Here is a 17665-nt window from a genome sequence, read left to right on the forward strand (position 1 = left end):
TTCCAAACAGCACAACTTCTGCAAGAGTTTAGTTTTTCAGAGTGGTACTTCAAGTTTATGTTCTCTTAACTTAGTCCTGTGATAATTTGAAGTAACACTTACCTATATGCTCTTCCACACATCCCATAGTTTCCAGCTCCATAAGAACCACCAATAATCACTGTTATTTTAGGTACGCTGGCACAAGCTACAGCAGTTACCATCTTAGCGCCATCTTTTGCTATCCCTTCAGCTTCGTATTCTCTACCAACCATGAAACCTAAAGAATTACAACAAAAAAAGGCCGACTAACTTTGTATTATTATACTGTGATATATGTCATATTATGTGCCTATAGCGCATGCAGAAGAAAATGGAAGAACAAATCACAAGGCAAGGCCTTCACCAGCTGCTGACAGGTTGATTTCAGAACAGTCTGGAGATGTGGGCAAAACAAAGCACACAAGATGATGTCTAAAAGTTACAGCCTCGACAGTTAACAGCAAAGCCTACAACATAACGAAACTTCAAAATATTGACCTTATTTACCTGTAATATTCTGCAAAAACACAATGGGAATATTTCTCTGGCAACACAACTGGATAAAATGTGTACCCTGTGGAGATGAAAGGAAAAGAAAAAAGAGTAAGCCATGAAAAGTTACATCAGTGAAGCTACCACCACCAGCACTCTGGAGTCTGTGACAGGTCTCCTTCCACTCAAGTCCATGGGAGTATTTGCACCGTGACGTGTGGTGCTACTGCTTCATCCAAGGTCAACTGCAAAACACACACCCATTCTAGCAGAAAAGAATGCCAAAGATGTGTGAGTCCAAGGGTAAAGCAGAAATTATTAAAAGCCTTACTGCTGATATCGAAAAGCTCAACTGTTTTGACTCAGCCAACATGTAGCTGAACCACAGACAGCTTCACAGTGTGGCATCTGATATCGAGTTTTGCAAGACTGTGTCACAGAAATTAAGACGGCCTAATCAGAAAAACAAAAAAAAATCTCCCCATCTCCTGTACAACATAAAATTATTCTCTGAAACTGGGAAAGGCCCACATGTATTATTTGCTCATGGCCCTGTCGATTGCTGTAACACCCTTTCCTTTTCCTCTGGGCAGATGCCCTCTCCCCATATTCTAGAAAAAGACAATTTTAATGGCAAAGATCCAAACAGTAGATTCCAAGCTTCTATTTCAACTAGAAATAATCTAAATCTAAAAACCTCCTCAGGTTATTTACACACTGCTGGTATTAAAAAAAAAGGTATGTAGCTGAGCAACTGAAAAAATTCTCCAACCTCTTTGCAATACAAACCCAGCAATATGTACAACAAGGAAAAAGAGAAAAATCATAAATCAATCTTCAGCTAGCTTTTTCAGAGAAGCACTCAAAAAGCATACTGATGATCATGCAAAAAAGATGTTTCACAATTCGTTACAAAAATGCAAAAGAAAACGAAGGAATACTGTCAGATCATGATGCTTACAGAAGCAACACCATGGACAAAGGTCTCTCCAGCAATAAAACATGCAAAACTTGATGATCTCCTTTTACAGCACTGATCTGACAGTGGAAGTCATCAGATTAATATTCCTTTCATTTTTTTTGATAGGTAGGAAAAAACTTGCAGCACTAAAATACCAAAAGTAGTAGAAATATGGAAGGAGTTAATTTCAACTTGGAAATAACTGTGCTAAAACAAATGCTAGCCTAAAACAATATAACTTACTGCAGTGCTCCAAGTTGAAAGTATTCCTTCAGTACATGAAACTCTATTCTGTGTATTATTTTATTACAGCTATAAATCAAGTAAAATTACTTCCTTTCTCCAAGTCTCCCATCAAGTCTTCCTTTTTCCTATAGATTTTCAATACCGATTTCCTCATAATTAGTTTGAGGAGCCTGCTAGAACAAAACTATCATACATAACTGCTATTACAAAATTTCAACGTACAGTAGTTTCTTTAAAAAAACTAAGGGACCAAACCAAACAACACAGAACAAGGTAAGTAACCACTCTGCCATACCCAGAAACTCTTCATCACCAGCAATCCCCCAAGCTTGATCTGTAAAGCAATATTAACTTCTAATGCAACCACAAGATTCCATCAAAGATGCCCTTTAATTCACAAAACATATTTAAGTTCACAGAAATTATGACGCTGCACATGTTTTCACTCCCTAATCTAAGGCAGGAGCTGCTGTGGCAGACTATGAAAATTATATCTCAGGGAAACCAATGAACTAAGTACTGGAATCCAGGTTTGAAATTATCCAGTTATTACAAAAATAACGATGTGATTTATTGTAGTACTTAACAATTGAGAGGTTAGGAATTATGACTAATAGAGTATTTCATGCAAACAGCACGGACTTTTCTTGTAATAGCTGTAAGTTTCAGCATATACTATTTCAACTGTGTTGTAGTCACTGAAGTTTAAATGCTGTTTATCTAACTGTATCTTCCTATTGACGTATCTTGTTCATATCAGAAAAACGTACAGAACAGTTTCTAAAGTATGGTCAATTATTTTTACAGCTTAATAAGCTATTTCATATTTACATGAAAAATGTAAAGCCAGTCCTCTTTCACCATTTGAAAAAGTTTCTCATTTCAAGACCAAGTTGTTCACCTGAAGTTTTGTTCTCAATAGCAAAGAAGCTAATAATCTATTTACCTTTTTTGCTGACTCTGAGAAAAGAACTCCATTGTTTCCAATAATTCCTACTGGATAACCAAATATTCTTGCAAATCCTGAAGGAGAAAGATAAATTTGTAAATTTCCACATATGTTTATCTTATAGCATATAAAGGTATCACTTTCTCTTGGTAACAGATATTGCTATGCTTTTGAAGAGAAATGTTACTAAAATATCAGTGGGTGAGCCAAACAGATGGAATCCAACTATAAAAAACAGTGGGAATATATACAGAATTGTATTTTCAAATACCTGTAATTAAAGTATCTCCATACAAGGCTTTGAATTCATCAAATTTACTTCCATCTACAATTCTAGCAATGACCTTCAAAAAAAAACAGAAAAACAAAATGAAAATCCTAATATTTCATCGTTTTAATTTTTTTTAGGAAGAAAGACTGTGCTAACCTGCTAAAATATAGCTTAAAAAGAAATGCTTTCCATTTAGTGAAAATCAAGCATCCGACCATATTAATAGGCTGCATGGCAGGTAAAGCCCATTTACTTTTTAAAGTGTGATTTATCTACATGTTTATAAAAAAAAAGAATTTCAAGATTAAGAATATTCTAGTCAAACAGTTTAAATTATATGGGAAGTTTCCCTGATTAATTAAATTTCAAAGAAAAACTTCTACCTCTGGTTATATTAAACATTAATTAATAGACTCATATTTATAAAGAGAAAAACACATACGGCCATGAGTCACTTTCTTAGAGGTAAGTTTATTTTCAGCTTTGTTAAAGCTTGTGATATACAATGATAACAAAGATGCGATCTGAGGTTTCTCTGATAGGCAAAGGAGCCATTTTATAAAAAGACAGACCCACAGCTAGCAAGACATTTGCCAGAAGGTATTTACTGCAACTTTAAAAGAACATAAATCCAACCTATTACAACTTTCAAGACAGTAGCGTGATACTTGATAAAAGTGTTCATCTTTTTTGTCCTTAATGCAAAACAAATCCTACTAATTTCTGACAAAATAGTTTAAGAGAGACACACACTAAGACTCTTCCTAAAATAAATACTTGGTTGGTAGTGCAAAGGGCTCTGAATATGGGATATACGCAAAATATGATGAAGGATGGGGTCTCGGATGAAGGTACAGAGGCAAACAATTGCACTAGACCTGCAGTAGAGTACAACAGTCTCCATATGTGGCACTGAATTGTTTGGGGTGCTTATACTCCACAAATCTTTAAGCATTTGATATTTACTTCCACAGGATTAACAGAAAATTGTCCTATCACTCGGCAAGTCTATATCCCGGCAGCTTTTTCAGAATGCTGTAAAACTCTCATCCTTGCTATCCTTCTTAAAAGTATAACCAAAAAGCATTATATTTTCAACATGTCACTGCCATTGCAGTGGATCCACTGGACAAAAATATAAAATAATGAAGTACAAGATTTTATGAAACTTAAATATTTGCTGTATAACCCAAATCAGATTTCTGTAGACAAACGATGATGACATAAAGAGTGATTTCCTGAAAGGAAATTGTATGGGCGTGCAGATCTTGCATTTAGATTCATACCTCTTTGACATCGAAGTTTCTTTTGAGCTGGTCACCAACTATTCCATATATTTCATCAGCAGGAAATAAAGGCTCTTCTGATGGTTCTGTAGTCACCTGTAGCAATTTAACAAAATAATTTACAGAACAAAGGAATTATTAGTCCACATTTTGAGTCAGAAAACCGAACAACAATTGATTTGCCTACTGCCTTAAGCACAGTCTTCTCTTTACCAACCACATCAAAATGCCTATACTGGCTTGTCCTCATTTTGCATATATATCAAGTTTCTTAGACTGAGGGTTGATAACACTTTCTCACTTACTGTTACCTTTGTTTCTATTTCTGCATTTACTTCCATACAGGCTCCACTTCTTCCATGTTATCAAAAATTAAGCATGTTCTCCCCCCATTTGCTTACTTTCCCCATGCCCTCTTAGGCAGGTAGTACTCTGAGAAGATCATGAAGATTTTTGTCGTGCAACTGAATGCAACATCTTGCCTTCCTGCAGTTGCTAGGCTTTAATCTTCAATTCACCCTCCCATGTCTCCTGCCAATAAAAAGCTAAAGCAATTCCCCCCTCATATGCTATTCATCCTGTTTCCTACAAGGCATTTTAAAATCAATACAACACAATGACGTGACTTTGGTCTATCTTCTCAGTTTTATACCTCTCATTACTAAGCATAGAAAATGTGTATTCAATTAGTAGCTGTCTAATTTTAAGTCCATGGGAATGATCACATGGGCTTAAAATTAAAAGTAACCTTGTCTTACAAGGTGCTTATCTTAAAGCACAATTCTGTGATTCTGAAGCATTGTTGTAGTTGCTACACTCTTGCATGTAATCCCTGTAATTTTATAAGGAATAATGCAGTATGAATGCAATTGCAGAACCAAAACTTTAGAGAAATCTTTAAGGACAAAATCCATAACTTCCATTTTCCAAGTGTCTAAAGTCAGAGACAAAAAACTTGTCGTATAAATCAGGTGAAGAAAAGCATTCCTAATTCAAACAATGCAGTTTTTTCAGGTTATATACACTTACATCTACTTTCTTTTGGAGATTTAAACGTCTTACAGCTTTCCTTGCTAGATGAAGTGCATGATCGTCATCCAAAGCATAATGATCTGTTACACCAGATTTTCTGTATATAAATAACAATAGCAATAATAAGACTAAAAAAAATCTGACAACAAAAATTTAAGTTTTAAACACTTTTGACTTTAAAAGTTTTATATTTATCTTTAAAATATCAATGCTACAATACAGCTCTCCGTGTTTTGTTATGAAATTACTTTTAAAATAAAACCCACGCCTGAACTTCTCTTTGAAACAGTACGTTCAGGTTTTCAGACATGACGTAAAATAGCAACTCTAGGAAGTCAAAATCTAAATGACAATATAAAAGATGCCAAACATTGTTCAAATGGAAACTAAAATTCATTTGAAATTATAAATAAACCACATGTTTAGAAAAACATTATAAACTGCCCTTAAAAATAATTCTTCATTCACATTAATTGAAGTAAAAATTAAGCATTTATTTTACAGTAATACCTAATTTTGTTTACTATTCTTTTCATTTTAGAACTAGAGAGTGCATAGAATTCTTTGTTTTCATAACAAGTATTCTCTTAAAAAAAACCAGCTACTTTGATCTTGTTTGCAGTAAGTTCTGATTGACATTAAGAAAGATACAAATCTACAAAATGTTATCTTTCTCCATGTGTATTTTTCTACTAACACTCAGTATTAAACAGTACAGAAGACCCCTCCATATTATATGTGATGCTGCAGTACATTAGCTACGTATTTCAAAGTAGTAAATGAAGGAAACAAGATCCAAACTAGAGTAATATAAGGTAACTATGCTACTCTCACAATAAAATGATTCATCAGCACCAGATAAGGACACAAAAAACCTTAATTTTCAAAATCTAAACATAGTTTTAAAAAAGGTCTAAATATAAGATACATTTTTAAGATAAAATAAAATACACCCTACTGAAGTCTAAAGGATGGAAGAAATTAACTCTGGAAAAATATTTCTTTAAACCTGCAGTGAAGATCTGCCCCTCCAAGGTCCTCTGCTGATACCTCTTCACCTGTTGCAGCTTTAACCTACCACAAGAAAATGAAAACGAGCTTTAGAGCTTGTCTTGCAGTAATATTTATACGGGCTTAGTTATAGCAATAAAACAGATATTTGAAAAATGCTTCTTCATTAATAATATATCCTTAGTTACTCTCCCTCAGGTATTTAAATTATGACAACACAGAATTTTGTCAAAATTACTTAATGTCTCTGACTTCGTATCTTTACACACAGTTTTTATTGAGAAAGAGTCTTCACCTACTCTTATATTTATTGCTGTGTCCATTATTAGTGTGAGTGTACTTACATACCCTTTAGGTTTATGAATATGCATTTTAGCAAAAATTTTTAGCAGCCAACAAGCAATTTCAAACGTGATACTTTCCTTCACTGTTTCAAACAAACCTCAGTTGAAACTTAGCATGCTTTGACTTTGCTTTCTCTACACAAACTCTTCTAACCCTAACCCTAGATGTTACCGCTGCTGTGACACTTTTCCTCTTGCTATTGAGATCCATCTGTTCACAAAGTCGTTACTCCTCATCTTTCTAAAATGAAAGCCAAAGAAACTTGCACTTTAGACTTTGGACTGTACCTGAAACTCTTTTTTTTTTAGCGTACACATCCCAAGACTAATTATAACAAACATCAGCGATTCTCTTTCACTTCCTCGGTATGTTTTGTTTTAGGCTGGTGAGTGATAAAATCCAATCCAATTTTTTTCATATATGAAAGACGTTTTGGGGAACAGAGCATACGCAACAATGGCTACAATATCTGCTACAACACAGAATGGAACTTTCTATGGGAGTCTGAAGTAATTTTGATGCTTACAGAAAGGCAAGCAAAATGTTTTCAGTGAGAATATGAAAAGCTCTACCGAACAGAAAATCTGACAAGTAGTGATATTAAAGTTTGAAGTATACGCACAAAGATACGGATCATTACATCTGCGGGTTGCTAAGGAACAAACTAAATCGGAGGATAGCTGTGAAATCGTCCTCTGGAAGTGGTGAGAGGTTTTGATCCTTTCTAACCTCACAACATTCTTGCAGTCTCTGACTTGCCCAGCCAAGTCTTCCTTTGAGACCTGATGAAGGCCGCCCTTTGTCAGCTGCCTATCCTGGCAAAAGTCTCATGTGCTACATCTCAGTTTTACACATGTATGACTTAAATTCCCTTGCAATGTTAAACGATTACTGTTGTCTTAGAACAAGATAGTCTGGTTCCCTTTTCTTCAGCTTTCTAGCCAGCTTCCTGGGAGTACTGGGTGTTCGCTGCCTTATTTTGTACGTGCTTAATGCTGGAGCTTGGAAGAAACTGGCTTTGAGTAAGCCCTCCAGGATATATTACTCAGTGCACCAAAGGGGTTTCCCAGAGTCTGATGAACCTTCCCAGCTCCAACACAGCTCCAACCAGAATCACTCAGGGTACACAGCACTCTCCAGCACTCTTGCCAATGGAAATGCCACGTCAGAACAGCTGGGTTTGCTCAGGTCTTTCAGATTTACTAGCTGAGCTTCTGCAGTAAGTTAGTCTGAACCTGAGCAAGACCCAGAGGAAGTACCTCCACTTTATATGCCACAGGCTCTGAGCTAATGAACTGTGCTGGACCTAGAGTTTCTACTTAGACAGTTCAGGTGTTCCTGCAAGCAGGGCAGTTATTTGTAACACAATGACCAAGCTAGTAACAGTCTGATGTAAAAGTTTCTTTCAACATACTAATTTCCTTACCTCGATAAAAAGATTAATGAATCACCCAGTGTTAATGACTCAACTGATACTATTCTCAAACTATTATCTTCATTCATATTTATGTCACTTTTCACCAAGAAATTCCTAATATCTAAATTATAGTGACAAATTAATTTTGAGAGAGGATTTGTCTTTGTTTACCTATAAACAACAAGCTGAAAAGACTATAACACGAGAAAAAGAAACAGAGACCTAGGAAAAACAATTACTGCCAAAGAAATTCCCAGAGACAAAGAACTTGTAGAATTTTAAATTCTAATGAGCAATAAATAAATCAGCATTAAATGCCATAGTTGCTGTTAATTATTTCATCGGCTTTTGCTGATTACTTTGTTCTTCTAGTCAACTTGGAAAACCTCCACTGAAATAATAAAATACTTCAAGCTAAACAAGTTATCTTATTATGGCAGAAAACAAAGTATCCTTGTACTTATAGGTGTGTGTCACCCACTGCAGCTTTCAACATGCCAGTTACATTATGAATTTAAGATGTTCTGGAACAGTAATTAGCATTCACCAGCCACAAGAAAGTATGTCTGCATAAATGATGGGACCTGTTTTTTTTTTCCCAAGCTGCACAAGAATTTAAAATCCATCTATTAATGGACCTTTGGAAGAAAAAATAAGGATATAAAATGCTACATTCACTTTTAGCATCAAGACGACACAGTGGGGGGAAAAATCCCAACACTGTAAAGGAAAATAATAAAATGCAAAAACAAACAGTGGAAATGAGAGCAGTGCCATACAAGTAAACACTAAATGACAACACAGGATAAGTTTTTCATGCTTTTAAGGAAATTAACACAATCACGCCTTAGTAACTGGTCAACAGAAAAATCTGCCAGTGGTTGTCTTCCCATAGCTTATGGGACCTGCTACATTTTCCTACTTTCAGCAGACATCTCCTCCTCCGTTACTACAGGAACAGTGTGGAGCAGCATCTTCATCAACAATGCTGCTACAGGGTGATTTCTCCATTTAGGCCTGGTCAAGTTGGAAAGACTTTAGAGAAACACTTGATTTGTACTTGTCTTTGTCACAGGAGGCACGCCTAAAAGTTCCCCAAAGACTATAAGCAAAACAGAGCCAACATATTGCCTCAGACCAGTTTGTTCAATGAGACAAATATTTGACTACTTCAGAAAAGTAAGTTTATCCAGTCAGATTTCACTGAGACCACAACAGGTTGTGCTGGTACAGCCTTATCTGTTAGCTCTAACGCTAACGTAACGTCTACTACTGGAAATTCCTTTTTTCTCATAAAGCTTGTGTGAAGTAAAATAATATCTGTCAGCAAAGATTATTATTTGTATTGGTATAAAACTGAGCCTACGCTAGGACATAAACTGGTATAGATATATATTTTTTTTTTAAATAAAGCCCTCTCCACTACTCCCTTTCCTGTTGGAGCCAAGAAACTTTAATTTTGAAGCTGTCAGACACTGCAATATTTTGCACAGTCACAAATTCCACTGAGTTCCACAATAAAGCAAGTTTTAATTCACAGGAGTTCTTCACATCAGTTTCCCTAGAAACAACTTCCTTGCTAAGAAAGTAGGAGAATGATGACGAACTCCATCAGAAGTGCATCTCCTTTGTCTGTAAACTGACATTAAAATACAGCAGATCAGTCCTGCTTCTGAAGTTCTCTGATCTTGACTCTGAGATATAAGATACATGCTCGTCTTTTTTTTTTTAATTTCATATCAAACCTTGCGGCTACATAATTGAATACAGAAAGCATTTTTGTCAATTAAAATGTGCACAGCAATCTGAAAGCAGTAATAAAAACACCTTAAGAAAGTCCGATTTACACATACACCTCTAACAGACAGAAAAGATTTAATTTAGGATATAAAAATTCAGATATGCTTAAGAACTGCAAACTAATCTACTGAATATCTGGAAATATTTCACCAAGAAACGTCTCAATAGTTTAAGCTGTAGAATTGTCAGCAGCACAATTTCTTGGAGAGGCTATGTTACTAGAAATTTCTGTAGCCTTACCAGAGGTGGACCTCCCAAGAATATTGTTCCCTGTTTGCCAACAATAATACTTTCATCAGCCATTGCAGGCACGTATGCTCCTCCTGCTGTACAGGATCCCATTACTACTGCTATCTATTGGAAAAACAAAAAACACAAGTTAATTAACTGTTCATCCCTTAAAAAGAGCAAATGCACATGCTACTATTATATATTGTACTGATTTTAATACAGGTTCGGGAGAGCACTGCAAAATTATTTTGACTAACAGAGTGAACATTTTATTTATGTTTTAGCTTTTTTTCAAAAGAATAGGGCATCTCTCTAGTCTTCAACAGTCTCTTAACTATGATTGCCAGGCCACCCTGCAGGAAAATTTATATATGAAGTACCATGTGCTACATATGTCAAATGCTTGAAGAGGTGCATGTTCTACCATGAAATCTGCTTTTACTGATGAATGGTAAAAGGTTGAAACCTAGAGGCTGTTCCTCGTATTCACGCTTAAGTCAGAGATTCAGTTGTTGCTTACTGACATAATTTCACCAATGTTAACATCCTCTGAAGAAAATTCCTCACATCTACCAGAGTGTAACTTCAGTTCTTCAACTGATCAACTAATTAATGCTGCCACTTCAAGGCATGTTGGTTATTTCATTACAGACTTTAGCATGAATAATCTCTGCTTTATCCTTTTGCCTAATTTTGAGATTAACATCTACCAGAACATTTTCTACCAGTAATACTTTGATGACACTTTTACAAAACTGACTTGATCCCAGATATGAAGAATACTGTAGCAGTATGTGATCATGAAAGTGAAGTTTCTCATTTAACTTCTCCTTCGGGGGAGCTCCTCCAAAGACTCGTTCAAAAACCCTTGTAAAGCAGAAGAAATTGAATACTCATATGGAAAAGACAGTAAGAAACACTTTCACAACTATATAAAAAATTTAAAACAAAAAATAATGTTATCTTGTGTTAGCTTTGTTTGGAAATATTTCTAAAGTGACATGAAGTAGTGTTATGTTTTAAATGATAATTTAATGTTTGTGCTTAAAAGAAAACAGCACACAGAAATAAAACTTCCAAATGACATTACCTGTATCTAAAGCAGCAGTAAATGAACTATGTCGACCTGCTAGCATTAAATCAAACAGCTTTTTCAGCAAACAGTTTTCAGTATGCTAAAAGTCACAAGATTAATCTGCAGCATTTCTGTTGTGCATTTAATAAATACCTCCTAGCAAATACAAATAAAGTAAGCCTCTAGAAATGGGAGAAACTTGGGGAAAAAGTTCATTTAATTTTTTTTTTCCCTGGGATGTGTGGTTTTTTCTTAGTCTTAATTTGACCATGCTCATGCTGGAAATTATGCCTGCATTTAAACTTTAACTCAGGTGTTACTTATTCTAATGCATAAATTGCAACATGTACATATTGGAAAAAACAAAACCTATCTGTCAAATAGCACAACCTCAAATTCCGAACTGATCTGCTACTTCCTGGCTTCGTCTTTGGACTACTGCATAGGAAATTACTTAAGAGCGCAATAAAAATGAACAGCTCTGAATGCACACACAGTACTTCATGCCCACTGATCAGCTCCCCATTGTATCCATGCAGCATATGAGTGTGAGAGAGCTTAGGAAGCAGCTAATGAGAAGCTAATCACAGCTTTCTGATTCATAGCCATACAGACATCAATGCAATTTAAGGCTGCAGTAGGAGTATAATAAATTAGTCACAGGTAAAAGTGGAGGTGGAAATTAAAAGCACCATAGGAAACTGGAAGAAAAAAAAGGAAAAAAAAAACCCAAAACAACAAGCACTTTAGGGGCAAAATTGAGAAGAGCTGGTGAACTGATGAAACAGACCTTCAGGCAGGCCACAGCAAAGAACAGCAGTTAGAAAACAGCATCCAGACTTCAATGTCAGAAGAATTAACCAGAATGGAAAACAGAGGGAGCATAATCTCCTAACACCATTTCCTAACGAAACATTCGCTCAGACAGGGAAGATGGTTCTAGCCACCACAGTCTGTTAGCACAGAATCAATAGCAGATTTACAGTTGTTAATAGTGCCTTTTTGAAAGGAAACAAAGCATAGAAACACCTCCCAAACAAAAAACTTCCACATTACATCCTGTAGGATGAAGGACTTCAGTAAAACATTTTTCCCAGTCTTCCATAAATATTTTAAGTTAAACTTTCACCTGTTTAATACCAAGAAAATTCAACTTTCATTACTGTCATACCAAACAGAAATGTGTTTTATTGAAAGGGAAATCTTTATTACACTTAAGTTTTTTACTGTATATTAGTACAATGCTACTCTTAATACAACACTACATGGTAATCAAAATAAAAACAAGTTCAGCTTTATGAGGAACTTTACAAATATGTTAAAGTTTTTTCACGATGCTCAGGAAAACACCAGCATGACTTTAGGGCCTGGCATTTCTAGAAACATCAGTAATTTTAATCTTGCTAACTGGGCGTACATGTTCATCTTTGACATAACATATAAAGCCCAGTGTTGCCATACCAGATAATGACTGGAGTCTCTAGCAAAAAGAAGGTTTACCAAAACTTTCCCCCCAAATAAAATTCAGTAAAACAGCCCTCTGACCATCTCCTTTGACAGCTGGTCCACAAAAATGCTGGGACCAATTTTATCCACACATATAAATATAAGTACAACCTAGAACTATGAGTGACTCCGCAGGATGGCCAGCCTGTAAACTGTTTTTTTTCTTAATTATTTTTCTTCTAACTAATAGTACTTTTCCCCTGGAGACCTATCTAATCACTGCAATTACTCCACTTTTATTGTTGGAAAGAAAAGAACTGCAGAAATTAAATTATGTCAGACTTTCTAAGGAGATTTAGTGTGGTGTTGGAATCTTATGCCTTGCATTTCCTTGGATGCAACGGATTTCAGGATTCTTTGGTAGAGGAAAAGATGGCTGAAGATCTGAAGTCTGTCTTGCTTCCAAAATGTCCCCAAAAGCTTTCAAGGTAACAAATGTAGTTTCCTCAGAAATCAAGCATAGCCAATGACTGCCATGTTAGGAGGAGTCAGAAGGAATACCATATCCTTGACCAGTGCCTCTGCTTCACACAGAAAGGAAGTATTAGCTTCTATTTCCTCCTTTTGAACTGGGAGATTCAAACAAGCACAGCTTTTCACAAAGAATAAATAAAAATGGTTCCAACCCACCAATGCCTCTCAATGACAGATGTTGTTAAGAGTGAAGAAAATAAAGTCCTGTATACATTAATGATGAGTTCAACAGTCAAGTATGTCAAAACAATATGGTGGTGAAATACTTCCATGACAGTACTCAGATGAAACAGCAAGTTAGCTAAACATTTACTCTGCTTGAGGTTACAACATCTATTTCTAAGCCTAATGTTCTAAAACAATTTTTCTTCTCAGGTGGAATATCCTGAAAATTTCCTTCATCTTCTTTCTTCCAGCCAATACGAAGTGATAGGCAGTGAACTGACAATTGCACCTATGAGCAGGCTCTTGAAAATAAGGTAATTCAGTAAAAACACTAGCTCTCTGCTCAGCAGTTAGAAAAATCAAAGATGTTAGGAACTACTGGAAAAGGAAAAGAGAATAACATATACATTATGCTGTTATATATGTATCTGCATCATTCATGGACATATTGAGTAGTGCAGTCTGGCTCCTTCATCTCAATATAATGAGACCTGGGAAAAGATTTACAAAATATAAACTAGGACCATAAAAGGTATGGAACACTTTCTGTAGGAAGAACAGCTAAGTAGCCTTGAATTCTCTGGCCTGCAAAGGGCAGTGAGAGGCAGATATATGAGAGGGCTACACAACTATATGAAGAGGCTGGGAGATCACTGACTAGACAGCAACTCTATAGGAATGATCTGGTCATAGGCTTTCCTGGAGCGTTCCTTTATTTGGAAAAGGTTCTGTTCAAAGACCATGGACTCCTCCACACTCCCTGGCAGCCTCTCACAAGCACCTGCTAACAATTCCCTTAACAAGCCCAAGACTACTCTCCTAAAGTCCAGGGTCTTCATCCTGATACCTGCCTTCCTCATCTCCATCGGGACTTTCACAGCAGACAAGGCTGCCATCAGCAATCTCATCCTCAGTTTGACGTTTTTCATGAGCAACAGATCCAGAAGTGCACCTCCCCTAGCACACCACCTGAGTCAACACACTGACCCCAATGCACTCCTCTAACACCCATGACACAAAACCACTTCTAAATCCAGGAACTGTGACTAACAGTAATTCTACGCATCATTAATACATTAGAAAAGAACCTCATTGTTAGGATAGTTTTGTCATATAGCACATCAGTGTATAAAACAGATCTATAAATATATGCATATTCCTGTTAGTAGAAAGTATGTCTCATTTACTAGCCATCATCAAAGGGGTCCTCACCTTTACAGTGTTCATGCAGAATAACCAACTGTTCCAAGAGATTTCCTAGTGCTTCTTCACATGGCCCTACATACCACGCTGTCAAGTCACTTTTCCTCCCACTCCAAAACAGGAGCAGGTAGGTCATGTAATTAACACTAAGGCCAAGAAAGAAGACAGCTTCTTCAAAACTATAATGACGTTTTGTGGACAGTTATTGTGTTTACAGTGTCTCCAATCCCCAGACTGGGCCATCAGGTCAGCACAACACAGTGTGGCCAAAAACAAAGCATGGGCAGGAGCCTTGAAACCAGATAAAGGCAGCAACCATAAACCCTAATTAGTACATTTCATTTTTAGGTAAAAGCAAATTACCTGTGGAATTCCTTGTGAGGACATGACTGCTTGATTATAGAAAATACGGCCAAAATGATCTCGATCTGGAAATACTTCTGCTTGCCGAGGTAAATTTGCTCCTCCTGAATCAACTAGAGTGAATGAAAATATATTATCATGTCTTTGAACAGTGTTAACATAGTTAAGTTGTTGGTAAAGTATCTGCATGTTATTTAGAATACATAGCAGTTACCATGACTAATTCCATTAATCTAGGCATATTAGGACACTCCTCTTGAAAAAAAAAAAAAAAAAAAGAAAAATAGAAAATAGTAACACCTCCCTCCCAAATAACACCCATTCCAATCACTCTAATGGAAAATAAATTCAGATGTGCTCAGAGATGCAATCATATCTCCATGTAGAAACTTCTATGCTCATCTTACCACAAAACATTTAAAATAAGAACACTTTCAATGTACAAGTTTCACTCAATTATTTTATTGCAATTCTGTTACAAGTTACAGAAAAGTGTGAGACTAACCACCAAGTTCAAGGGGTATAGTATGTGTACTTGCATACCTTGATTATACAGACATACTGAAGACCTTAAACTATCTTCAGGAACCTTCATTTTTTATGTGTCCTTGCCTTAGGACGTGCCCTTGAGCTTACATGTCTCCAACTGCAGCTACTTCTCCACTCCCAAATAATGAAAATACATCACGTCGTAAGACTCCAAGAAGGATAGAAGACCAGAAGGAAATGCACAGGGAGGCCAAGCATCTCTGAGAACTCTGGAGCCTGCTAATTACTTTTTATCCACAAGAAACAGTACACATGCACATTTCCTGTTGCGCGACTGCAGCCAGTGAAGCCTTATGTGCAGCTTTACAGTGAAGCAGGGTTTGATTCTTCCCCCACCCTTGCAGAACTGCTCTCCCAAACCAGAATGAAATCCAGCAAACAGACAAACTCCAACCTGGTCAACACACCAGCGTTGTGGAACAGGCCATCCCTGAACACAAAAGAAAATGCCCAAAGCAGTGATGGACTCAGTGACAAATGGCACCAGGTCTCCACATAAGAATTACCCCCTACGCAGCTAGCACTGAGGGAAAAGGCAGTGCAAATGGCATGAAAATGACATGGCCAGCAAAGCGCTGACTGACTACAAAGCACTTCCTCTTGATCACACAACTGTAATGAACTGGAAAAAGCCCAGGTAAAGAAACTGCAAAGGTAAAATAACTCGCCAGGTTAGAGTGACAGGCAATATATATATGGGGACTATACATCTCAAATAAAATAAAATCTCCAAACTTGTGTTTCGAAGGCATACCTATGTCCCCCAGTTCCATAAGATGTTAAAACAGTAGAATTACACATAATTGCTCACTAAAAATTAATTGTCTGAAGAGAAAGAAGTTGCTGATAATTCAGACTTAAAAAATCATACTCTAGTTTTGCAAACAGCAAAACTAAGTTTCTTCTCTTTTTTATGAGTAAGTCAAAATTTAGCCCTCCCCTTGCCTCCAAGGCTCTTTCCACTGCCATACAGCAATCCCACAAAGTCCCCACCCACCCTGTTCCTGCATCCACCCCACCAATACTTTAAAGTTCGCATTTCCCCTAATCTTTCTCTCAATATTCTTTGCATGCTTGGCCTGCCAGCAGGGCAAGGAACTACCAACACTTACACTGGCCAGGAGCCACACTTATGTTGACTGTTTAACTAGTATAAGCATCCCGATCGGCAAACCAATTAGTGCCTCTCAGCTGCTATGTAAGCTACTAAGCCAGGCAGAACAGACCAGGGCTAAACCACCCTATTTTTTTAAATGGAGACAGTAACAGGGTCTTTCTCCTCTGACGCAAAATCCACAGGAATACATACCCTCTGTCAAACTGGCTAATGGGTTCAGAAGTTATTAGATTGAGGCTAAAAGACATACACTGGCAAAAAGCTCTTGTATTTGTACAAACCAGGCTAAGAAAATACTACCTGTAACATAATAAAGACATCTGGCACTCTGATCTTACACTTTAATAAAAGTATACCTAAGTAAAGCTTATATGAAGGTTTGGCTACATACTGACTTAACAGACTAAACTCAAAATGCAAAATAATACACAATGCAACTTCTGCTTCAGTAAAATTCATCTCAAATTGTAAAGATCTGTTGGTCGAAACTATTCTTGACACTTTTGGCACTGAGACTTTTTTTATCTCTTTGGTATGTTATCTGAAACAACTACATGCTCCACCTGCAAAGTAACTTTCTGGTTTTTAACTGTAATTTGAATTAAGAGTGAATGACATTATAGGATGGACTGCTCAAGCATGACAGAAGGGAAAGGAATATGAAAGAATGGATACTGTGGCCCAGTTATATTTGTATCTTATGAATCCAGCCCTACAGCATGGCAGAAGATAGTGCTGAGAAGTTACGGATACCCTCCAGTTAAGACTTGTCACCAATCCGTAGAGGTAAGGCAGTATTGATGAAAATACCTTTGAATATATGTGTCCAAAATAGATACCTGCTTAGACTAATGTAGGGACACATCCGTTTCAAGAACATTTATCTAAAGAAGCAGTGTCCTGCCTAAGAGATCCTGAACTCTCCTAAACAGAACATTTACTATTTCTGCAATGGGACTTACCCAAATATAGGCAAGGGAGATGATTCTGCATTGCAATTTCTTGAGCACGTAAATGTTTCTTAACAGTGATAGGATAATAGGTACCACCTTTGACAGTTGCATCATTAGCAACAATCATGCATTCCACCCTAAAAACAAAGCAAGTTTATGAGAGAGAAAACCATTTCTAATGAGTAAGTATGTTTGTTG

General features: G+C 36.6%; 2 protein-coding genes across 3 annotated transcripts in view; one reads left to right on the forward strand and one right to left on the reverse strand.

Moving 5' to 3' along the window:
- The window catches only part of LOC309450902 (survival motor neuron protein-like), a 148962-nt gene that overhangs the window by 49043 nt on the left and 82254 nt on the right, over nt 1-17665 (forward strand). The window lies entirely within an intron of this gene.
- MCCC2 (methylcrotonyl-CoA carboxylase subunit 2) overlaps nt 1-17665 on the reverse strand; it is a 34571-nt gene that overhangs the window by 8401 nt on the left and 8505 nt on the right. Inside the window, exons 5-14 of the mRNA XM_082074147.1 lie at nt 17477-17604; nt 14849-14961; nt 10072-10185; nt 6268-6332; nt 5256-5355; nt 4227-4322; nt 2941-3013; nt 2667-2743; nt 529-595; nt 103-259 (exon numbers count right to left, since the gene is read on the reverse strand). Coding sequence (XP_081930273.1) covers nt 103-259; nt 529-595; nt 2667-2743; nt 2941-3013; nt 4227-4322; nt 5256-5355; nt 6268-6332; nt 10072-10185; nt 14849-14961; nt 17477-17604 — 990 coding nt within the window. The remainder of the gene's footprint in view (nt 1-102; nt 260-528; nt 596-2666; nt 2744-2940; nt 3014-4226; nt 4323-5255; nt 5356-6267; nt 6333-10071; nt 10186-14848; nt 14962-17476; nt 17605-17665) is intronic.

This window comes from Streptopelia decaocto, assembly GCF_964273445.1.
Source record: "Streptopelia decaocto genome assembly, chromosome: Z".
Lineage (NCBI taxonomy): Eukaryota > Metazoa > Chordata > Aves > Columbiformes > Columbidae > Streptopelia > Streptopelia decaocto.